This window comes from Hyperoodon ampullatus (assembly GCF_949752795.1).
Source record: "Hyperoodon ampullatus genome assembly, chromosome: 10".
Taxonomy (NCBI): domain Eukaryota; kingdom Metazoa; phylum Chordata; class Mammalia; order Artiodactyla; family Ziphiidae; genus Hyperoodon; species Hyperoodon ampullatus.
The window spans coordinates 52,763,233-52,788,711 of record NC_136923.1 but is presented as its reverse complement, the minus strand read 5'-3'; the positions used below and the strand labels follow the sequence as shown (position 1 = coordinate 52,788,711).

The following is a 25,479-nucleotide window of genomic DNA, read 5'->3' as shown; positions in this document are numbered from 1 at the left end:
GCCCTTTCCAGAATGCCATATATTTGGAATCATACAGTATATAGCCTTTTTATATTGGCTTCTTTTAGTTAGTAAAATGTATTTGTTTCCTCTATGTCTTTTTTGCAGCTTGATAGCTCATTTATTTTTAGTGCTGAGTAATATTCCATTGTCTGGATGTACCACAGTTTATTTATTCATTCGCCTATTGAAGGACATCTTGTTTCCTTCCAAGTTTTGGCAATTATGTAAAAAGCTGCTATAAATAATTGTGTGCAGATTTCTGTGTGGACATAAGTTTCCAATTTATTTCAGTAAATACCAATGAATGTAATTGCTGGATGGTATGGCAGAGTATGTTTAGTTTGGTAAGAAACTGCCAAACTGTCTTCCAAAGTGGCTGTATCATTTTGTATTCCCACCAGCAATGAATGAAGAGTTCCTGTTGTTCTACATCCTTGTCAGCATTTTGTGTTGTCAGTATTTTGAATTTTGGCCATTCTAATAGGTGTGCAGTGGATCTCATTGTTGTTTTGGCCTGTATTATTATACAGTGTCAATGGTATGACAAGAAAAGCTGAAGGTTCAGATTCCAGAACACCAACTAGAAGAGACAGCTAGATTCAACACAGGGTATTGGATCGTATCCTGCCCAGGGAGATAAAGTGCTGTTAAAGACATTATTATGGGGCTTCCCTGGTGGCGCAGTGGTTGAGAGTCTGCCTGCTGACGCAGGGGACACGGGTTCGTGCCCCGGTCCGGGAAGATCCCATATGCCGCGCAGCGGCTAGGCCCGTGAGCCATGGCCGCTGAGCCTGCGTGTCCGGAGCCTGTGCTCCGCAACGGGAGAGGTCACAACAGTGAGAGGCCCGTGTACCGCAAAAAAAAAAAAAAAAAAAAAGACATTATTAGGACAGTTGACAAAACAGGAATAGGGAATATAGATTAGTCTTCCATCAATGCTAAGTTTCCTGAATTTGATCATTGTCTGTAGTTTAGTTCTTAGGACATACATATCAATACTAAAAAATTAGGGGGTAAGTGACCTCATGTATGCCATGTACTCTCAAATGATTCAGAAAAAAACATAGAGATAAATATAAAGTAAATGTGGCATAACAGCAATTTGTGAATGTGGATGAGAGCTATATAGGAATTGTTTCTACTATCCTTTTAATTTTTCTGTAAATTATTTATTTATTTTAAAAAATTAATTTATTTATTTGGCTGCACCGGGTCTTAGTTGCGGCCCACAGGATCTTCGTTGCAGCGTGCAGGATCTTAAGTTGCATCATGCGAACTCTCAGTCGTGGCATATGGGATCTAGTTCCCTGACCAGGGATGGAACCCAGGCTCCCTGCATTGGGCGCGCGGAGTCTTAGACACTGGACCACCAGGGAAGCCCCTCTATCCTCATCTTTTGATGCACACATACAAGTTTCTCGAGAGTACTCTTTTATTTATTTATTTATTTTTTATTATTTAAAAAATATTTTGGCCGCACCGCGCTGCTCCCGGGATCTCAGTTCCCCCACCAGGGATTGAACCCACGCCCTCAGTAGTGAAAGCGCCGAGTCCTAACCACTGGACCGCCAGGGAATTCCCTCTCCAGCGTATTCTGAGGAGTGGAATGGCAGTCATAAGGTGTGTGCATCTTCAACTTGATTAGCTTAATAGTTTACAAAGCGCCACTGACATCCTTATTAATTTTATTTATGCATTGTCTTTCTCATTGAAATGAAGTCGTCGCAGTGCCATCAAAGTGTAGGTCGTGGACCCGCAGGATCAGTCTCAGCAGGGTGCCAGTTAGAATCGCAGATCCTCAGACCCCCATCCCAACCAGACTTGCTGAATGAGAAACTCTGGGGTCACGGTCCAGGAATCTGCGTTTTCACAAGTCCTCTAAGAGATTCTAAAGTGTAAGCAGCGCTGATCTATGATCCATTAGGGCCGCGTCTGGCTTGCAGACCGCCCTCTTTATAAAGGAGCTAACAGTGGAGCCCGGGATCACGGGTTAGATCGTGCAGGAACTAGAGGGCAGCGCCCCTCCCCAGGACACCCACTCCGCGCTGGCAGCTTCGCTCGGACCCCCGGATTGGGTGGGGAGGGGCAGCCGGACGGGGCGGGCCGGAGGCTGGCGTCCCCGCCTCCCCAGCATTCGGCTCGCCGCGTCGCTCAGTCCTCCCGCTTCCTTTCCTTCTCACACTCCTCCTTCCTTCCTTCCTTCCTTCCGCCGGGAGCGATGGAGCCGGGGCGCCGGGCAGCCGCGGCGCTGCTGGCGCTGCTGTGCGCTGGCTGCGCGCTGCGCTCAGGGCGCGCCCAGTACGAGCGCTACAGCTTCCGCAGCTTCCCTCGGGACGAGCTGATGCCGCTCGAGTCGGCCTACCGGCACGCGCTGGACCAATACAGCGGCGAGCACTGGGCGGAGAGCGTGGGCTATCTGGAGATCAGCCTGCGGCTGCACCGCCTGCTACGCGACAGCGAGGCCTTCTGCCACCGCAACTGCAGCGCGGCGCCGCAGCCCGAGCCCGCCGCCGGCCTCGCGCGCCACCCGGAGCTGCGCCTCTTCGGGGGACTGCTGCGCCGCGCGCACTGCCTCAAGCGCTGCAAGCAGGGCCTACCGGCCTTCCGCCAGTCGCAGCCCAGCCGCGAAGTACTGGCCGACTTCCAGCGCCGAGAGCCCTACAAGTTCCTGCAATTCGCCTACTTCAAGGCAAGTCCGCCTCGCCTCGCCCCGCCCCGCCCTGCCCCCAAGCCTAGGCCCCGCCCCTAGGCCCAGGCTCTGTCCCTGGGTCCTGGGCCGCGTCCCACCGCTCTTTCTTGAGTTAGTTCTTTCCCACCCCGCGCTGCCAAAGGACGCCTTCAAATCCTGTTCCCCCTATTCTTCATCTTCAATAGAGATGAAAATACTTTTCTTGAAGGGTTGTTCTGAGGCGGAGAACATACATAGAACGCCTAGCACAGTGTTATTTGAAGACAGACTCGTTTTTTGGTATATACCATTAAAATCCCATTTCTCAAGTGAGTGGTGCCTTTCAGTAATAGGGCGGAAGAGGACCTGCGGAGCCGGCCGGTCCCTTTTAAAGAGGAAATTAAGGCCAGGAAAGGGCAGGGCTCCTTGGAAGGACACTTCCCTGCCTGGAGGAGAAGCTGAGCGCTGTGATTCATCAGGGCTGGCGCTCTGGGCTGGCTGTCTTTCATCTAGAATTAACACAGTTGTCTTCCTCCTTTTTGTGGCTGCTTACATTCTGCCTGTGATTACTGACTAAAAATAGCCACAAATTGCAGTCTCTATCCTTTAAGTCCTTACTCTGGGGACCCACAAGTTTTAAGAGGGGCTGAATTCCCTGTTACTGTATAAACAGGTTTTAGCTTGGTGGGTCTTCACCGGGTTTTGCCAGTAGAGCCCTCTCAAAGTCCAGTTTCTACTTTCTCTAACCGCAAACGATTTTTTAAACTTTGCTTTCAGTCTTTGGGCTGCAAGATCTGTTTTTCATATTTCCCAGAAACGGAGCTGCGTGTGTGTTGCATTAATATGAGCCATAAAATAGCAGAAAGCCTAAATAGGAGAAAAGCTGTGTTATTTCTATGCCTGGTTACAGTTTTATATAAGTATCAGATTTGTGAATGTTTGTCCTGGCAATAAAAAAACAATTTTAAAATAGAACGGGGAGGGCTTCCCTGGTGGCACAGTGGTTGAGAGTCCACCTGCCGTTGCAGGAGACAGGAGTTCGTGCCCGGGTCTGGGAAGAGCCCACATGCCACGGAGCGGCTAGGCCCGTGAGCCATGGCCGCTGAGCCTGCGCGTCCGGAGCCTGTGCTCCGCAACGGGAGAGGCCACAACAGTGAGAGGCCCGGGGATAAGATTAATACATTTCCAGAATGTATGAAATGCAGAAATGATGGCTGACTCATACAAGCAGTATTTTTTATGCTAAAAAGGACTCGTTTTAATCCTCTCTCTTTTTTGTAGAACTTTTGGCAAATACAGTCTGAGCCAAATTTGAGTCACATAGTCAAGGGGAAAACGTTTTATTTTTAAACCTGGAGAATAGTGGAAGCTCTGATTTCTTTAATATACAGATGACTTTGAAACAAGTGCTGCAGGGAGGAGGGGACTGCAGTGCTACAATGTGACCAGAAGGCAGGGGTTTCCTCCATCCTGGCATCCTCAAAGGTTAGGAAATTCATAGCTTCTCTCAAAACCCTTTGTAGGTCTTGTAACAATCACTTACTTATAAGTCAGTATAGGGAATTCCCTGGCGGTCCAGTGGTTAAGGCTCTGCACTTCCACTGCAGGGGGCATGGGTTCGATCCCAGGTCAGGGAACTAGGATCCCGCAAGCTGTGGGGTGCAGCCAAAAAAAAAAAAAAAAGTCAGTATAATACCATCAGTCTTAGTATTTTGAGATCACTTACAGGGCAGGGAGAAGTTTAGAATTTTATAAATAAACCAGAACCTTCACTTAATTGCTTCAACTGAAAATCACTGAGAAAGTGATTTGGGGTGATGATATTGTATGGCTGATTTTTTTTTTTCTTTAATGGTGTTTATATTTTCAAACTCTGTTTCTGGGTAGAGAGGAAATAATTGGTGACAGGCACATTCATTCTACCTGGCACCTGACGGCTGGCGAAAGGTAGTGGAGCTGGATGGTTCTTCCTGCTCTAGCAGGATCTGAAACCACGGTAGGTTTCATGCTCCCAGCCTGACTTAGGTTCATGTCATGAGCTGTGGGTTCTCTCTGTGGCCGCCATCTCCATGAAATGCTCATCTTCCCCACAGGCTGAGGAACAGGTGGGCCCCAGCGCTTTATCAAATCCTTGATGACTGTTGAACTCTGAGCTGACAGAGCTGGCTGCCTCGCAGGCATGCTTACCCCCTCTTTGCCTGGACCTGGACTGTGTCCTCCCCTGGTTGAGGGGTGGCTGGTTTGGCAGGTGACTGGGAGCCTCTCGTGCAGGTGGCTGTCTCTCAGGAACCCATGGCAGGGTAGGTTCCCCCACCCCCTCTTTCTCTAAAACCTGCCTGGGGTCTGTCAGAGGTTTAGCTGTCAAGATGTGGCTCCATGCTCCAGCTGACACAGCTGGAGTTAAAAATGAATAAAATCATCCTTCAGGAAGGGATTCCATTTTGTAAAACTCAGGTCCTGAGTGAGAGGCCTTAAAAATCCCACTCTGTGCCACTCTTTCTAAGTGCTCTTCTGAGAATCAGAGAATCTAATTTCATTGGCACATGCTTTAAAAAGGGCTGCATTCATACTCTTCCCTTCCTTCTGGCTGCCAGACTGGCCTTTTTCCAGCCAGGAGTATAAAGCTGTCTGTAGAACTCTTTCAAAGGCAGTTCTGGGAATTCCCTGGTGGTCCAGTGCTTAGGACTCTGTGCTTCCCCATCCCCCTTCCGGCCCCACCCACCCACCCAGAGTTCCATCCCTGGTCCATGAGCTAAGATCCCACAAGCAGCTGGCAGCAAAGCCAAAGAAAAAAAAAGACAGTCGCACTCCAGGTCACTAGCTGGCATTCCCCAAATATCAGCACTGACTTCTGGGAGTCTGTCCTTATCACCACCCATCACTCCTCCAGGGCAGCCACTGCCATTGTCTCCAGATGACTGGGCTCCCATGCTGGGGCAGTTTTGCACAGGTATGTACTATCCTTTGATTCTCGGAAATCCAGAGTGTGCCAAGTATCCCTTTATTTTTCTCTCTCCAAACTGAATTCCCTAATTCTTGCCCCCGAGTGTCCCTCTGGATTGGCTGAAGGAGTCTCTGTGCACGAGATCCGGGGGCCTACCCCCACCCCACCAGGTTGTGCTGTGATTCCAGGGGACCGAGGAGCCAGGACCTCGCGGGGGGCCCTCTGTTTGCTGCTCGCGTGTCCACACAGGGAGGTGTCCCTATCCTCGGCTGCCCACCTCTTGAGCCTCCCGTCCCCAGAGCATCCCATTCCTCTCTAAGGACTTCTGCTCTCCTGGGCTCCGCCTGCAGGTGCCAAACCTGAAGGTCAAGGGCCACAGACCTTGCTGCCCCTGCAGACCCCAAGGGGGACTTTCTTCTGGCCTAGAGGATTCCTCTTCCTCCCTCTTCTTCTTCCAGGCCAGTCAGCTTCTTCCTGCAGCTCCCTCTCCCGATTTCCTCCTCTTCCCATACTTGCCAAGTTCTCTCAAGAGTACAGGGGCTTTTGTCGTGTTTCTGTGCCCTGACCAGACAGCTACCTCCCATGAGGCAGTAAAACTCAGAATCAGCTGACCACCACCTAATGGGGAGAAGAGAGAGAGGGGAAAATAGAGGGAAACATGAATTAATTTCATGAAAATATTATGCAGTGGTGAGGTTACATCCAAATCACTGGCACTTACCAAGTCCTGCTTTGTCGCAGGAACTGTGCCAGGTACCAGGAGTGCAGACATGAATGACCCTGCTGGGTCCTTCAAGGCTCAGATTCTGGAGGGAGAGACAGACCCATTAGCTGAGACCACAAAGAGGTGTGAAAAGCAGGGAGACAGAACACAGGATGACACAAAAGATGCTATCATCAAAAAATTCACAAACAACAAATGCTGGAGAGGGTGTGGAGAGAAGGGAGCCCTCCTATACTGTTAGTGGGAATGTAAATTGGTACAGCCACTGTGGAGAACAGTACAGAGGTTCCTTAAAAAACCAAAAATAGAGCTACCATATGACCCGACAAACCCACTCCTGGGCATATATCTGGAGAAAAACACGGTCCGAAAGGATGCATGCACCTCAACGCTCATTGCAGCATTGTTTACAATAGCTGTGACATGGAGGCAACCTAAATGTCCATCGACAGATGAATGGATAAAGAAGATGTGGAACATATATACAATGGAATATTACTCAGCCATAAAAAAATGAAATAATGCCATTTGTAGCAACATGGATGCACCTAGAGATAGTCATACTGAGTGAAGTAAGTCAGAGAAATATATGATATCGCTTATATGCAGAATCTAAGAAAAAAGATACAAATGAACTTATTTACAAAAATATATATATTTTAATTATAATGTATTACATATATTACATTATATATTATATAGTGTATAAAATATATTAGTACACATATATCCATGAAATAGTAAAGTCACATGTCAACATGCCTATCTGCAAGTATTCACCTGTAGACCCATGTATATGATGGTGTGTGTGTGTATCTATATATATAAATAGAGGAGAGAGGAAATTAATCCATTTGGTACAGGTTGGGTCAATTACTTGAAATAAACAGGTCATAAGGAGGCATGTCCCCCCACCAAAAAAAAAAAGAGGTTCTTGATCAAGGTTACGGGAATAGGGAGGGCTCACCTGCATGTCCAGTACATAAAGGCAGGGATTCTTTCCCTGTTTTGCTCATTGTTACAGGCCCATTTCCTAGAACAGTGCCTGGCATGTAGGAGGCTTGCAATAAATATTTGCTGAGTGAATGGATGAGTAAGTGAGGAGGTGGTGGGAATCACTGAGAACAGTGAAGCGGAGATTCTGTGAGAGACTCTGGAAAGTATTGATACATCTGTCAAGGTTCTGGCAGAAAAGATGTGATGTAGTCATACTGGGTAGTTGGAGGAACATTTAATAAAGCAGGTAGTTACAAGGGCTAGTGACAGTGAGGTGTGACACTCCTCCACCCAGGCCAGAGGGGGCAAGGGAGAGACCAATTGCTGGAAGCCAGAAGGAGAGATACCGGAAGGAGAGGCCCCCTTTGAGAGGGGCTGTGACCTTCATTCAAGGGAGCGACCTTGCAGGGAGGGAGCCAGGACACTAACAGCCCAGCCTTATTCTCTTCCCTTCCTTCAGTCTCCTGTTGGGTTCCTGTTTGGCTCCTGTTGGAGCTCCACACTGATGAACCCACTGGAAGCTGGGGGGCAAGGGAGTCTGCTGTGACAGCCTGTACACCAGCCTCCTGGGCAGGGCAGGGTAGGGTGGAGACTGCAGGGCGGGGACAGGCACACAAAGGCCATCTACTCACCTGCAGGGAATGAACACTCTTCCAGAGTGGCTGGACCAGGCCTTGCTGGGTCTTGGAAATCACTGAACCCTTAGCTTCCAAAATTGTGTAGAAACACAAAGTTGCTGAAGGACTGAACAGAGGTTCACGCTCACCACCCATTGAGTAGCTTTTCTCTTTCTTCTTTGTACTTTAGGCAAATAATCTTCCAAAAGCCATTGCAGCTGCTCACACCTTTCTACTGAAGCATCCTGATGATGAAATGATGAAGAGAAACATGGCTTATTACAAGAGCCTGCCCGATGCCGAGGACTACATTAAAGACTTGGAAACCAAGTTGTATGAGGTATATTTGCATTTTTACACAGTGGTTACTTGCAATGCGAGTTGTCAAAGAAGCGTATCTCAGTGAACATCTATTGACATCAAAGGACCGCTAGTGATTTTTGATGACATTTAATGAATATTATGACAATAGAAATGATTGCCTTTTTAACACCTAGTTGATCCATTTAAGAATGCAATTTTACTTTCCATGATGATTTTAAAGCCACTTTTTAAAAAAATGCTACATTTTAGAAATATGGTCATGTGATGGTAGAATAAGATGGTAGAATAAAGACGGTCTTGGAAATCATCTGAAAATGACCAAGAATAGGAGAAACAGAAATATAATTCTCCATTTCTGATGAAGCTAGGAAACATATATATTAATACACACACACAACTTTATATCTTAAGTTGGAAAGGAAATAGAGGCACTAGGAGGACTGACTTGACAGATTGGAGGCTACTTAAGTCTCTGCATCTGCAGAGGGGAATTCTGATGAGAATGAATGAGGACAATAAGAAGAGGAAGAATCTAAGCCCTTTGAGCACTTACTGTTGTCCAGCCCTGTCGAGCTCAGGCTCTGGGGGTGTGGGTACCAGTGGAGGGTGGGCAGGGTTGAAAACAGAGGGATGTGTTGAAAGTACCCATGGGAGCCGTTAGATCCTGAGGTCTGACTCCAGGGTTTCCTATCGTGGGACCAGATCTCAAGCTCACTTTTTCACTGGTGGTGACCCTCAAACATAGTGGGCGAAGTCTCTTTCCTGGAGCCCTTCAGTTTTCCAGGGAAGAATTCTCCAGCCTTCTGCAGGGCTGGTGGGGTGTCTGTGCTTCTCTACTGGTGTCTGAGAGCCAGTCTCGGGAGGGGGATGGGGTCTCACAGCTGAGTCGGAGACCTTACCTGCTTCCTGGTTTTCAGCCCATGCCTCGACTCGGCTCTTCTATGTCTGCTCCCTGGCCCCTCAGCCTTTATGGGTAGAGTCTCTAGAATAGACCACCAGTCTCTGGCAAGGAGTGGCTTTGGGAGGTGTGGTCCCTTAGGTGAGCAGGTGGGCGCTGGTGGGGGAACCCAGGGTTCCAACAGCTCTGTTCAGACTTTCAGCCCTGCTTTCTGTCCCATGCCTTGTGCCAGCCTTCGTGGTCCCTGGTGCCTGCAGGTGCCTACGAGTGTATAGCTCACCTGCTCTGAGGTCCCTCCTCTGATAATTTGGTTTTTTGTCTTTCCAAAAGTTGTTGAAATCTCTTGTCTGCTGCTTGCTCCTTTCCAGTTCTCCCATAAAAGGACTGAAGTCTTTTTACTTTCTTCCCTGTCATGTTTTGGGTAGGGTTTGGGGAGCAGAGTGGAGTGCATGCAGCCAGTGCACTGTGCTTCACTGCAAGCAGCTGCACCCTTCTTGCCCTCTTTGGAGTCCTGCTGGGTGTGGCGGGCTCCCCGCTCCCCACCATCCCCACCGTGCCCAGGGGCTTCCTCTCTCTGCAGGGCTTTCTTGCTGCTGCCACCCTGCCACTTCTGCAGAGCCAGCGGCCTGGTGTTGCTGCTCTTTTACCCAGTCTCCAGGCAAAGCCCCTTCAGCTCTCTGCCTGTCTTGTTTCCAGGAGATGCTGCCTGCCCAGGAGGTATAAGGAGACCCACCTTCTTAACCTGAGGCCTTAAGTTGGGTGAAAATTTCAGGTCCCAGGGGTGACCCTCAAATACCCCCATTACAGAGCAACTGAAAACAAAACTACGAATGGAGAGCCCCACGCGTATTTCAAGGCCTGTCTTAGCCCCTCCAATTTGGCAGGTTTCCGCATGCATCCAAGATCTCTACTTATTTCTTGTGAAACCAGGCTGCTTCCTCAGCCCTAGTTATTTCTTTTACCTGCTCCAGGCAACAGTTAGCAGAAATTCCTTGATGTTTCCACTATCTGGCACGTGGCTGCCCTCCCCAGAAACTTCTACTGATGTGTGGCACTCCTAGTTCATACTTCACTGTTAGGGGGAGGGGTATCTGACATTTGCTTAAGCTTTATCTTTTCCTTGAATCGATGTTTAGAATCAGCTTTACTGAAGTATAATTTATTTAAAACTTATTTACTAATTTTAAGTGTGTAATTCGGTGAGTTTTGTCAAAGGTACCACCACAATCATGATGTAGAATATTTTCTTCTCCCCTAAAAAGTTCCCTCGTACCCCTGTGCAGTCCAGGCTTTGCCCCACCCCCTGACTCCTGGCAGCCACTGCTCTGGTTTCTGTCACTAGAGTTTTCTATTTTTCCTTTATTCAAACTTGATTTTATTATCAAGTGCCTGTTACTTTTTTTTAAAATTAAGATAAGACACACAATACTAAACAGTGATTTGAAAATAATCTGAACGAAAGAGAGAACATGGTATATCTCTCCATCTGTTTGTGTTATCTTTGATTTCTTTCATCAGTGTCTTATACTTTTCTGAGTACAGGTGTTTTACCTCTTTAGGTAGGTTTATTCCTAGGTAGTTTATTCTTTTTGTTGCAGTGGTGAATGGGATTGTTTCCTTAGTTTCTCTTTCTGATTTTTCATCATTAGTGTTTAGGTATGCAAGAGACTTCTGTGCATTAATTTTGTATCCTGCAACTTTACCAGATTCATTGATTAGCTCTAGTAGTTTTCTGATGGCATCTTTAGGATTCTCTACGTATAGTATCATGTCATCTGCAAAGAGTGACAGTTTTACTTCTTCTTTTCCACATTGTATTCCTTTTATTTCTTTTTCTTCTCTGATTGCCGTGGCTAGGAATTCCAAAACTATGTTGAATAATAGTGGCGAGAGTGGACATCTTGTCTTGTTCCTAATCTTAGAGGAAATGCTTTCAGTTTTTCACCATTGAGAATGATGTTTGTTGTGGGTTTGTCGTATATGACCTTTATTATGTTGAGGTAGGTTCCCTGTATGCCCACTTTCTGGAGAGTTTTTATCATAAATGGGTGTTGAATTTTGTCAAAAGCTTTTTCTGCATCTAATGAGATGATCATATGGTTTTTATTCTTCCATTTGTTAATATGGTGTATCACATTGATTGATTTGCATATATTGAAGAATCTGGGATAAATCCCACTTGATCATGGTATGATCCTTTTTTTTTTGCTGTACGCGGGCCTCTCACTGTTGTGGCCTCTCCCATTGCGGAGCACAGGCTCTGGACGCATAGGCTCAGCGGCCGTGGCTCATGGGCCTAGCCGCTCCACGGCATGTGGGATCTTCCCGGACCGGGGCACGAACCTGTGTCCCCTGCATTGACAGGCGGACTCTCAACCACTGCGCCACCAGGGAAGCCCGGTATGATCCTTTTAATGTGTTGTGTTGTTGGATTCTGTCTGCTAATATTTTGTTGGGGATTTTTTTTTTTTTTTTTTTTTTTTTTTTTTTTATTTATTTATTTAATTTATTTATTTTTGGCTGTGTTGGGTGTTCGCTGCTACGCGCGGGCCCTCTCCAGTTGCGGAGAGCGGGGGCCACTCCCCGTTGCAGTGCGCCAGCCTCCCACTGCAGTGGCCTCCCTCGCCGCGGAGAGCGGGCTGCAGGCGCGCGGGCCTCCGCAGTTGCAGCACATGGACTCAGTATCCGTGGCTCACGGGCCCAGCCGCTCCCCGGCATGTGGGATCCTCCCAGGCCAGGGCCCGAACCCGCGTCCCCCGCACTGGCAGGCGGACCCTCAACCACTGTGCCACCAGGGAAGCCCCTTTGTTGGGGATTTTTGCATCTATATTCATCAGTGCTATTGGTCTGTAATTTTCTTTTTTTGTAATATCTTTTTCTGGTTTTTGTATCAGGGTGGTGGTGGCCTCGTGGAATGAGTTTGGGAGTGTTCCTTCCTCTGCAATTTTTTGGAAGAGTTTGAGAAGGATGGGGTGTTAGCTCTTCTCTAAATGTTTGATAGAATTGACCTGTGAAGCCACCTGGTCCTGGACTTTTGTTTGTTTGAAGATTTTTAATCACAATTTCAATTTCATTACTTGTGATTGGTCTGTTCATATTTTCTATTTCTTCCTGGTTCAGTCTTGGAAGGTTATATCTTTCTAAGAATTTGTCCATTTCTTCCAGCTTCTCTATTTTATTGGCATAGAGTTGCTTGTAGTAGTCTCTTATGATGCTTTGTATTTCTACCGTGTCCATTGTTACTTCTCCTTTTTCATTTCTAACTTTATTGATTTGAGTCCTCTCCCCCTTTTTCTTGATGAGTCTGGCTAAAGGTTTATCAGTCTCATTTATCTTCTCAAAGAACCAGCTTTTAGTTTTATTGATCTTTGCTATTGTTTTCTTTGTTTCTATTTATTTCTGCTCTGATCTTTATGATTTCTTTCCTTCAACTGACTTTGGGTTTTGTTTGTTCTTCTTTCTCTAGTTCCTTTAGGTGTAAGGTTAGATTGTTTATTTGAGATTTTTCATGTTTCTTAAGGTAGGATTGTATTGCTAGAAACATCCCATAGGTTTTGGATCATTGTGTTTTCGTTGTCATTTGTCTCTAGGTATTTTTTGATTTCCTCTTTGATTTCTTCAGTGATCTCTTGGTTATTTAGTAACATACTGTTTAGCCTCCATGTGTTCGTGTTTTTTACATTTTTTCCCCTGTAATTTATTTCTAATCTCATAGCATTGTGGTTGGAAAAGATGCTTGATATGATTTCAATTTTCTTAAATTTACCGAGGCTTGATGCGTGACGCAAGATGTGATCTATCCTGGAGAATGTCCCATGTGCACTTGAGAAGAAAGTGTAATCTGCTGTTTTCGGATGGAATGTCCTATAAGTATCAATTAAATCTATCTGCTCTACTGTGTCATTTAAAGCTTGTGTTTCCTTATTAATTTTCTGTCTGGATGATCTGTCCATTGGTGTAAGTGAGGTGTTAAAGTCCCCCACAATTATTGTGTTACTGTCGATTTCCTCTTTTATAGCTGTTAGCATTTGCCTTATGTATTGAGGTGCTCCTATGTTGGGTGCATATATATTTATAATTGTTATATCTTCTTCTTGGATTGATCCCTTGATCATTATGTAGTGTCCTTCCTTGTCTCTTGTAACATTCTTTATTTTAAAGTCTATTTTATCTGATATGAGTACTGCTACTGGAGCTTTCTTTTGCTTTCCAGTTGCATGGAATATCTTTTTCCATCCCCTCACTTTCAGTCTCTATGTGTCCTTAGGTCTGAAGTGGGTCTCTTATAGACAACATATATATGGGTCTTGTTTTTGTATCCATTCAGCGAGCCTTTGTCCTTTGATTGGAGCATTTAATCCATTCACATTTAAGGTAATTATCAATATGTATGTTCCTATTACCATTTTCTTAATTGTTTTGGGTTTGTTTTCATAGGTCCTTTTCTTCTCTTGTGTTTCCCACTTAGAGAAGTTCCTTTAGGATTTGTTGTAGAGCTGGTTTGGTGGTGCTGAATTCTCTTAGCTTTTGCTTGTCTGTAAAGCTTTTGATTTCTCCATCGAATCTGAATGAGATCCTTGCTGGGTAGAGTAATCTTGGTTGTAGGTTCTTCCTTTTCATCACTTTAAATATATCGTGTCACTCCCTTCTGGCTTGTAGAGTTTCTGCTGAGAAGTCAGCTGTTAACCTTATGGGAGTTTCCTTGAATGTTATTTGTCATTTTCACTTGCTGCCTTTAATAATCTTTCTTTGTCTTTACCTTTTGTCAGTTTTGTTGCTATGTGTCTTGGTGTGTTTCTCCCTGGGTTTATCCTGCCTGGGACTCTCTGTGCTTCCTGGACTTGGGTGGCTATTTCCTTTCCCATGTTAGGGAAGTTTTTGACTATAATCTCTTCAGACATTTTCTCAGATCCTTTCTCTCTCTCTTCTCCTTCTGGGATCCCTATAATGTGAATGTTGGTGCATTTAATGTTGTCCCAGAGGTCTCTTAGGCTGTCTTCATTTCTTTTCATTCTTTTTTCTTTATTCTGTTCTGCAGCAGTGAATTCCACCATTCTGTCTTCCAGGTCACTTATCCATTCTTCTGCCTCAGTTATTCTGCTATTGATTCCTTCTGGTGTATTTTTCATTTCATTTATTGTATTGTTCATCTCTGTTTGCTTGTTCTTTAATTCTTCTAGGTTTTTGTTAAACATTTCTGACATCTTGATCTTTGTCTCCATTCTTTTTCCAAGGTCCTGGGTCATCTTCACTATTATTATTCTGAATTCTTTTTCTGGAATGTTGCCTATCTCCACTTCATTTAATTGTTTTTCTGAGGTTTTATCTTGTTCCTTCATCTGGTACATAGTCCTCTGCCTTTTCATTTTGTCTATCTTTCTGTGAATGTGGTTTTCCTTCTGCAGGCTGCAGGATTGTAGTTCTTGCTTCTGCTGTCTGCCCTCTGGTGGATTGCGCCTGCCAGTTTTTGAATTAAATAAAATAAGTGTACCACTGTGAACAAAGTAGAAAAATCTAGATATAGGTAAGTTACTGATTGGTTTCCTATTTATAATTAAGAGTGAGCATGGTTTCTCCAGAGCTAATGAGAGTAGAGCTTGATGATGGTCTGATTCCTTTCAGGAGGACAGATCTCTCTCCCTTCATGTCTGGACCTTCCTTGGCTTCTCTCTGCTTTCCAGAGCCTGCTTTTTGTTTGTTTGTTTTTGTTTTTTTTAATTGAAGTATAGTGGATTTATAGTGTTTCAGGTGTATAGCAGAGTGATTCAGTTACACATAGAATATATATATATATGTATTATTTTTCAGATTCTTTTCTATTATAGGTTATTACAAGCTATTGAATATAGTTCCCTGTGCTATACAGTAGGTCCTTGTTGTTTATCTATTTTATATATAGTAGTGTGTATCTGTTAATCACAAATTCCTAGTTTATCCCTCCCCTACCCCTTTCCCCTTTGATAACCATAAGTTTGTTTTCCTACTTTGTGAGTCTATTTCTGTTTTGTATACAAGTTCATTTGCATCATTTTTTGGATTCCACATATAAGTGATATCATATGGTATTTGTCTTTCTCTGTCTGGCTTACTTCACTTAGTATGATAATCTCTAGGTCCATCTATGTTGCTGCAAATGGCATTATTTCACTCTTTTATAGTTGAGTAATATTCCATCTTCTTTATCCATGCAACCTGTTGATGGACACTTAGGTTGCTTCCATGTCTTGACTATTGTAAATAGTGCTGCTACGAACATAGGGGTGCATGTATCTTTTTGAATTAGAGTTTTCTCTGGATATATGCCCAGGAGTGGGGTTTCTGGGTCATATGGTAGCTCTAGTTTTAGTTTTTTGAGGAACGTCATTACTGTTCTCCATAGTGGCTGTACAAATTTACATTCCCACCGACAGTGTAGGAGGATTCCCTTTTCTCCACACCCTCTCCATCATTTATTATTTGTAGACTTTCTGATGATTCCAGAGCCTGTTCATCCGAGCCGTGCGGGGGTACAACGGTGAGAACTGGAGGACATGCATCACGGACATGGAGCTGGCCCTTCCTGACTTCTTCAAGGCCTTTTATGAGTGTCTCGCTGCCTGCGAGGGCTCCCGGGAGATCAAGGACTTCAAGGATTTCTATCTTTCCATAGCAGGTTAGTGGTAGGTTGTGTCCTTGACATAAATGGCATAGCTTCCCCTGTGGGTTCTACATGCCTTCTAGGTACTTGAGTGGCCTCTGAGGAACTTTTGAGCTTAAATAAGAGAGGGTAACTGGGGTGGCTGACACATGTATGGATCAGCCTCTGATTTGGCTGGAGCTTCTGGAGAAACAGTGAGTATGGTGTCTAGATACAGGCCAGCAGAGAAGGTCTGCCTAATCAGCCCTACTTGATTATAGATTCCCACAGGCTTTTGGAAAAATAAAAATGGGCCCCAAAGCAACTCATGCCTCACCTTAGGGAGATAACTTTGATTATGGCAATTTTTCAGCACACATCAAGGTAAAATGAAGAGTATAATGAGCCTCTAATTAGTCATCACTAAGATAACTTTTGGGAAAAAAATTTTCTGACTATAAAATAATTCATGCTTATTATAGGAAGTTTAGAAAACACAGGAAAGAATGAAGAAAATTGAGGACTTCCCTGGCGTTCCAGTGGTTAAGACTCTGTGCTTCCACTGCAGGGGTTGTGGGTTTGATCCCTGGTTGGGGAACTAAGATTCCCACATGCCTCATGGTGCAGCCAAAAAAAAAAAGAAAGAAAGAAAAACAATTGAAAACACATAAAGAGCCCTAGGGTTTCTCCTTAACCAATAGTGGGCAGCAATGCTCCAGAGAATGGGAAATGGCCAAGAGATGTCCCTAAGTGGTTTGGGAACACGGATCCTCAAACTGCACCTTGCAGGAAGGGGACCCAGGTCAGATAGGTCTGGGATTGGCCTGAGCACTGTCTGCCTCTTGGAGTCTCTGTGCCCTGTGATGGTTAATGGCTCCCAGAAACCCTGGGGTAGGCAGCTCTTTTACAGTTATTGAATCCAGGATGGTTTTTGTTTTTGTTTTTTATTTATTAATTTATTTTTGGCTGTGTTGGTTCTTCGTTTCTGTGCGAGGGCTTTCTCCAGTTGCGGTGAGCAGGGACCACTCTTCATCACGGTGCACAGGCCTCTCACTCTCGCAGCCTCTCTTGTTGCAGAGCACAGGCTCCAGACGCGCAGGCTCAGTAGTTGTGGCTCACGGGCCTAGTTGCTCCGCAGCATGTGGGATCTTCCCAGACCAGGGCTCAAACCCGTGTCCCCTGCATTGGCAAGCAGATTCTCAACCACTGCGCCACCAGGGAAGCCCTGTTTTTGTTTTTTAATCACTGTTTTGCTCATGGATCTCTTTTTCCACAGAGTACCTTTATTTTTCTTAACAAAACCTTTTTATTGTGGAAAATTTCAAACATATACAAAAAATAGAAGAGTGTAAAGAAACCCCATGTCACCATGACGCAGCTTCACTATTGTCAACTCAGGGTCAACTGGGTGTCATCTAATTCCCACCCACTTACCTCTCATATTATTATTATTATTTTTAAAATATTTATTTATTTATTTGGCTTGGCCAGGTCTTAGTTGTGGCATGTGGGATCTTCGCTGCAGCATGCGGGATTTAGTTCCCTGACCAGGGATCGAATCCGGGGCACCTGCATCAGGAGCTCGGAGTCTTAACCACTGGACCACCAGGGAAGTCCCTCATGTAGTTTTGAAGCAAATCCCAGATGTTGTTATCACTTCATTTGTAATGTTTCAGTAGGTACCTCTAAAAGATAAGAACTCTTTTTTTTTCAACCACTGAACCATTACACCTAAAAGAATTTTAACAACAGTTCCTTGATCTCATCATCAAATATCCAGTGTCCCAGTCATCTCAGAAATCTCATAAATGTGTGTTCCTTAAATTTACAATTTGTTAGGTTTTTTGTGTGTTTTCTTTCTTTCTTTCTTTTTTTCTTTTTGGCCCCACTGCGCGACTTGTGGGATCTTAGTTACCGACCAGGGATTGAACCCGGGCCCCCAGCAGTGAAAGTATGGAGTCCTAACCACTGGACTGCCAGGGAATTCCCAATTTATTGGTTTGAATCATGTTCAAAATAAGTTCCACACATTGCATTTGGTTATTTTCTTAAATTTTTGTTTTGAACAAAACTTTACTATTTTAACCGTGTGTAAGTGTACAGTTCCTTGGCAGTAAGTATATTCACATTGTTGTGCAGCCATGACCACCATCCATCTCCAGAACTTTTTCATCTTCCCAAACTGAAACCCTGTACCCATTAAACACTAACTCCCCATCCTCCTCCTTCCCAGTGCCTAGCAACCACCATTCTTCTTTCTGTGTCTATGAATTTGATTACTCTGGGTACCTCATATAAACAGAATCATACAGTATTAGTCCTCTTATGACTGGTATTTCACTTAGCATAATGTCCTCAAGGTTCATCCATATTCTAGCAAATTGGTTATCTTCTATTTTTTTAATTTTTTAATTTTTTAATTTTTTTATTTTTTATTTTTTATTTATTTTTTTTTTTTGCGGTTTGTGGGCCTCTCACTGTTGTGGCCTCTTCCGTTGCGGAGCACAGGCTCCGGACGCACAGGCCCAGCGGCCATGGCTCCCGGGCCCAGCCGCTCCACGGCATGTGGGATCTTCCCAGACCGGGGCACGAACCCGTGTCCCCTGCATCGGCAGGCGGACTCTCAACCACTGCGCCACCAGGGAAGCCCTATTTTTTTAATTTTTAAAAAATTATTTATTATTTATTTATGGCTGTGTTGGGTCTTTGTTGCTTCGCGTGGGCTTTCTCTAGTTGCAGCGAGCAGGGGCTACTCTTCGTTGCGGTGTGCGGGCTTCTCATTGCAGTGGCTCCTCTTGCTGAGGAGCATGGGCTTTAGGCATGCGGCCTTCAGTAGTTGTGGCACACAGGCTCAGTTGCTCCGTGGCATGTGGGATCTTCCTGGACCAGGGCTCAAACCCATTTCCCCTGCATTGGCAGGCGGATTCTTAACCACTGTGCCACCAGGAAAGCCCCTGGTTATCTTTTAAATCTCTTAATCTATAAATCCTCCCACCATTTCTTTTTTTTCTCCTTGTTATTGCAGAAACTGTGTTGTTTGTCCTATAGAGATTCCCACAGTCTGGATTTTGCTGGTTGTATCCCGTAGTCCTCTGTCCTCTGTATTTTTTTTTTTTTTAAGCCCAATTTTTTTTTTTTTTTAACTCCTCCACGCGGCTTGGGGAATCTTAGTTCCCTGACCAGGGATTGAACCCACGCCCTCGGCAGTGGAAGTGAGGAGTCCTAACCACTGAACCACTGGGGAATTCCCTCTTTCACTTTTTATTTGTATACTTTTTTCTTACAGTGAAAAATCTTACGTCTCTATAACGTAGAATATTTATTTATTTGCTTTTCTTACAATGAACATAATACGGTCTCAAATGTATCACACCAATATAAATATTAACAATAAAACTTCTGAGTGACATTTGCGATGTCTTTGAAGTTCTTTTAGTCCTTAGATCTGTGCCGTCCAGCATGGTAGCCACCAGCTGATCGTGGCTACTGAACACTTGAATGGTGACTGGTCCAATCTGAGATGTGCTCTGAGTATAATGTAGATACTGGATTTTGCAGAATTAGTACAAAAAAAAGGATAATGAATATCTCATTAATAATTTTTTATATTGATTACATGTTGAAATGATAATATTTTGGATGTTTCTGGGTTAAAAATATGTTATTAATATTAATGTCACTTGTTTCTTTTTAGTTTTTTTTTAATGTTGCACTAGAAAATTAACAATTACATATGTGGCTCACATTGTATTTCTATTAGACTGTGCTGTCTTACACTGTATCCCACTAAAAATGTTCAGTTACTGTGATCTGTTCTTTTCTCTGTGTGGTACCAATTGGGTATACATCTGGGTTTATTTTAGTGTGTTTTCAATCTGGAGGCTTGCTTGATTTTTCCTTTTTATTGTTTAGGTTTTTTTTTTTGAATATATAGAATATTCATATGTTTGAGTGAAAACTATTTTAAAAAGTCACACTCAGAGAAGTCTTGCTTCCATCCACCTCTCCTATTCATCTCACTCACCCCCAAAGATAACCTTTCTTTATTCGTTTCTTTGATATACCTTAGATAGATAGATATTTAGGGATTTTTTTAGTTTTATTTTAAAATACAGTTGACCCTTGAACACTGGAAAGCACCTTAACCAAATGCTTAAAAATTAATGTCACCAGGACTTCCCTGGTGGTCCAGTGGTTAAGAATCCACCTTCCAATGCAGGGGATGCGGGTTCGATCCCTGGTCAGGGAAATAAGATCCCACATGCCACAGGGCAACTAAGCCTGTGAGGGGCACTGACCCTCAGTGCTGTTGAAGATCCGAGTATGACTTAATAGTTTGTCCACCATGTCCTTTGTTCCTCTGAATCCATAATTCCTCCGAATTCGTGGTTCTACATCCAGGGATTCAACCAACGAAGAATCGTATGGTACAGTAGTATTTACTATTGAAAAAAATCTGCATGTAAGTGGACCTATGCAGTTCAAACCCGTGTTGTTCAAGGGACAACTGTAATTTCAAAACTGTAGAGAAGTTCCAAAAGTAATACAAAGAACTCTCACATACTCCTTACCCAGATTCATCAATTTTTGACCTTGTGCACATTTACTATCATTCTCTCTGTATGTGTGTGTATATAGTTATTTTTATCTCAGGACATTTTGAGAGTAGGTTGCGGACATCATGACGCTTTACCCCGTAATTCTTCAGTGTATTTCCTAAGCACAATATTCTCTACATATCCACAGGATAGTTATTAAATTCAGGCAACTTAACATCGATACAATACTTTTTTTTGGCTGTACAGCATGTGGGATCTTAGTTCCCTGACCAGGGATCGAACCTGGGCACCCTGCAGTGGAAGCTCGGAGTCCTAACCACTGGACTGCCAGGGAAGTCCCAACATCAATGCAATACTTTTATCCAATCTACAGTCCATATTCCAATTTTGTCAATTGTCACAATAATGTCCTTTCTAGCAATTTTTTTCCCTGGTTCAAGATCTTGTCCAGGATCACATTTCCTATTTATTTGTCATATTTCTTTTTTGTTTTGGTGGCGTCAGGTCTTAGTTGTAGCACACGGGATCTTCGTTGAGGAATGTGGGATCTTTTGTTGTGGAGTGGGCTCTTTGTTGTGGCACGCAGGCTTCTCTCTAGTTGTGGCGTGCGGGTTTTCTCCCTCTAGTTGTGGCACCCGGGCTCTAGAGCGTGTAGTTACAGCACACGGGCTGCAACTAGGGCTCTGTAGTTGCAGCACACGGGCTCTCTCGTTGAGGTGTGTGAGCTCAGTAGTTGTGGCGCACAGGCTTAGTTGCCCCGCGGCATGTGGGATCTTACTTCTCCGACCAGGGATCAAACCCGTGTCCCCTGCATTGGAAGGTGGATTTTTTACCATTGGACCACCAGGGAAGTGGTGACATTAAGTTTTAAACATTTGGTTGAGGTGCTTTCCAGTTTCTCCACAATATAATTACTGTTTTTCCTTTTTAAATTAATAATTTGTGGACAGGTGCTTCCAGACTAGGACAACTTGCTGTCCATCAAACTCTGCCCCCCTCCCCACCCTACCCCCACTGATTTAGCACACTGTTGAGAATTCTTGCCTGAATCATTTTTTTCTATAAAGGTTGTGTGAATATAAAACTACTTTCCCTAGGGATTTCCCTGGTGGTCCAGTGGTTAAGACTTCGCGCTTCCACTGCACTGGGTTTGATCCCTGGTTGGGGAACTAAGATCCCACATGCTGTGCAATGCGGCCAAAAAAAAAAAAAAGAAAAAGAAAAAGAAAAAAAAAACTACTTTCCCTTTATTTTTTGTGTCTGCTTCTTTCATACAGAATAGGTACCATACGTTAAATAAACACTATTCTATTTTATGCTTTTTCCACTTAACGATATATCCTAACTAGTGCGTAGAGATTGTGTCATTCTTTTTATTACTGCCGAGTGCTCCACTGAGGGTTGGGGGAGTGATGTACTACAGTTTATTATTCAACTATCTGATAGATATTTGGGCTGTTCCAATCTTTTGCTGTTACATCTAATACTGCAATGGGGAATTTTAGTGGGTTGTTGTTGTTTGCTAAGTATGGAAGTGTGTTTGCAAAGTCAACATCAGTGGGATTGATAGTTCAGAGTAAAGGTTTACATAAATTATATGGTATTTTAAGGTACAATTTTGCATTCCTACCATTGCTCCTACCAGCAATGTAGGAGAGTGCCTGTTCCTCCACAGTCTTGCTGGCAAAATGTGTATCATCATGCTGTAGTCTTTCGCTTCTGGCTGCATGAAAGGAGAAAAGGGAGGGGCCAAGGGTCACCTGGGAGGTTGTTAGGGACCAGCCCCAGAAGTAGTATTCATCAGTTGTTACTGTCCACATTTCATGGCTCACTTAGTCACATGGCCCCAACCTAACTGCAAAGGAGGCTGGGAAATGTAGTCTTTGACATCTTTCTGTGGGACTGTATTTAGGTATTTTAAATTTTTTATTTTATTTTTTTTATTTATTTGGCTGCACCAGGTCTTAGTTGTGGCACTCGGGATCTTTAGTTGTGGCATGAGAACTCTTAGTTGCGGCATGCATATGGGATCTATTTCCCTGACAAGGAATCGAACCTGTGTCCCCTGCAGTGGAAGCGCAGAGTCCTAACCACTGGACCGCCAGGGAATTACCGAGAATACATGTATTTTAACCTTTGATAAATTTTGCCAAATTGTACTCCAAAACATTTGCTCCTATTTTGCTCCTACCAACAGAACATGAGAGCATGAGTCTCACTATTCTCTTCCTATCACTGGACATCATCAAATTTTAAACGTTTTGCCAATGTAATAGCTTACATTATTTTAGGTAGAATTGTATTTCTTAATTTCAAATGTGGTTAAGATCTTTTCACAATGTTTATTAGCCCTTTTAATAATTTCTATTAACATCCTTTTGGCTATTTTTATAGTGGACATTTGTCTTTTTCTTATTGATTTAAGAAACTTTGTGCATGAAAGATTTTAGCCCTTTATCATAAGTGTTGTGAATATTTTACTTTTATCATTTTATCATTTATCATTTTTACCTTTTACCTTGATCTTTTGGGGCAGTGGGGCAGAAGCAGCATTAAGAAAATAATGGATTCACTGCCTGAAAATTTGTGTGTTCTTTCAGATCATTATGTGGAAGTTCTGGAATGCAAAATACAGTGTGAAGAGAACCTCACCCCAGTTATAGGAGGATATCCAGTCGAGAAATTTGTGGCTACCATGTATCATTATTTGCAGTTTGCTTATTATAAATGTAAGTAATCATTTCCTAGGAGATCTGAGCAAGGTACTAAGACTTAGCTTCCACATCTGTAGAGAGTACTAACCTCCTAAGATTGTTGTGAGGATTAAATGAGTTGGTAGACGTGGAATGCTTAGGAAATTCACACACTGGCACACGGCAAACTCTATATAACTGTCTTTTTGGTTGTTGTTGTTGTTGTTTTGGCCGCTCTGCGTGGCATGCGGGATCTTAGTTCCCCGACCAGGGATTGAACCCAGGCCCCCTTACAGTGGAAGCGTGGCGTCCTAACCAATGGACCGCCAGGCAAGTCCCTTTTTCTTTTTTTTTTTTTAAAATATCATTATTTCCCTTCTTCCACATCATTGGCTTTACTTTTCAGACTCTTAGAATGTCATTGCAGTTGGTCCTGCCTTAGCCTGAAATTGGAGTTTATCAATCAGAACCTTCCAAGTGGACAAAGGGGACACATGGGAGAAAGAAAGGAACTTGGAGTTCAGACTTCAGAGCCTGAATTTCCTGGCTTTCCCCCCTCTCCCTGTAGCCAAGATTGCTGGGTGCCACTCGCGTGAGCAGCGTGTACCTTGGCAGTTCAGTGACAAGCACGGGAAGTTACTAGGGTCATTTGCAGCAGCAACAACTCTACCCTCCTGAGGAAATGTCTGGGTCCACTGGCAGGTGTCTGGCTAGCTTCCCCAAGGCTGCCCATCAAACTCAGGGGCGGCTGGTCTTGGGGACTCAAGGATGTCCTGGAGGAGTGCCAGGTGACCTTGTCTTCCACAGCTCCCCTTCCCCGCTGTGTCCATCCTGTTCTTTGTTGGGTTCCCTCTGCCTCAGCAGCCACCTAACCTGCCTACCTTTTAATCCCATCTCATCTCCTCTCCAGGACACACTGAAAGCCTTGCCTGCTGAAGGTTAAAAAAGGGAAAAAAAGAAAAGAAAAATATTTTCCTTCTCTCCCTCTCTCTCTCTTTTTAGTTTTTAAATTAAAAATATTTAAATTTTTGCAGTTAATCAAGATGGCTTCTTTGTTCCTGAAAAGTCTCTGATACTGACATTTATACCATGTTTTTCTGAGGAAGGTAACTGGCCTCTCTCAGCAGTGAACCTGATCTTAGAGCAGCCTGAACCTCATCTAAGGATGCAATGAAATGTCCTGAAATGTTGGGACATTTCTGAGATCAAGAGGAGGTTGAGGTGTGTTTTTAACAGGTGTCCTTCCCAGAAGTCCCCTTTCATGGAGGGAAGGATGAGATTTTATTTGCCACTGTCACCCCAGTGTGAGCTGTCTGGTAATGGATTATTTAGCATAGAGGTCAAGAGTCTAGTTCTATATAATGTGTGAACATGCTTTCCTATGAGGCAGCACTGAGCTCACAGCATGGTGCCAGCAAATATTTACTGACCACATTCTAGTGTGGAGGGGACAGTTTTCCACTAGGCAGTGTCTTTGCTTATGAAGAGCCCTCTTTTCTAATATAAATAGCTGATTTAATGTAAGTGCTTTTTTTCAAAAAGGCTTATAAGAGAAGCTTATTGCAGTGAACCAAACATCTCAGAGATGTACAGAGAAAGATCAAAAGCAAACAACCCATCTCCATCCCCCTCCCCGCTCTCCCCCGACCCCATTGTTAACTGTTGCCTTATATTCAGCCACATGTGGAAGGACCCCATTTTAATGAGAATTATAAAAAAATTATGTACATGTTTTATTTAACTTCTGGAAATTTAAAAACATATATTGGGGGCTTCCCTGATGGCGCAGTGGTTAAGAATCTGCCTGCCAATGCAGGGGACATGGGTTCAAGCCCTGGTCTGGGAAGATCCCACATGCCACGGAGCAACTAAGCCTGGGCACCACAACTACTGAGCCTGCGCTCTAGAGCCCACGAGCCGCAACTACAGAACCCGTGTGCCACAACTACTGAAGCCCACGTGCCTAGAGCCCATGCTCCGCAACAAGAGAAGCCACTGCAGTGATAAACCTGCGCACTTCAACGAAAAGTAGCCCCCGGTTGGCCGCAAGTAGAAAAAGCGTGTGTGCAGCAGCGAAGACCCAACACAGCCAAAAATAAATAAATAAAATAAATAAATTTTTTAAAAAACAAGGTAATTAAAAAAAAAACAGAACAGGCCTTCCCTGGTGGTGCAGTGATTGAGAATCTGCCTGCCAATGCAGGGGACATGGGTTCGAGCCCTGGTCTGGGAAGATCCCACATGCCGCGGAGCAACTAGGCCCGTGAGCCACAGCTACCGAGCCTGAGCATCTGGAGCCTGTGCCCCGCAACGAGAGGCCATGACAGTGAAAGGCCCACGCACCGCGATGAAGAGTGGCTCCCGCTTGCTGTAACTAGAGAAAGCCCTTGCACAGAAACGAAGACCCAACACAGCCATAAATAAATAAATAAATAAA

The 25,479-nt window shown here is 44.1% G+C and overlaps 1 protein-coding gene across 1 annotated transcript in view; it reads left to right on the top strand.

The window, feature by feature from the left end:
* Positions 1–2,221: 2,221 nt before the first annotated feature.
* CRTAP (cartilage associated protein) overlaps positions 2,222–25,479 on the top strand; it is a gene marked incomplete at its 5' end in the record, with an annotated part of 34,760 nt that continues 11,502 nt past the window's right edge. The window contains 4 exons of the mRNA XM_079712240.1: positions 2,222–2,692; positions 8,143–8,292; positions 15,655–15,826; positions 22,950–23,078. Coding sequence (XP_079568366.1) covers positions 2,222–2,692; positions 8,143–8,292; positions 15,655–15,826; positions 22,950–23,078 — 922 coding nt within the window. The remainder of the gene's footprint in view (positions 2,693–8,142; positions 8,293–15,654; positions 15,827–22,949; positions 23,079–25,479) is intronic.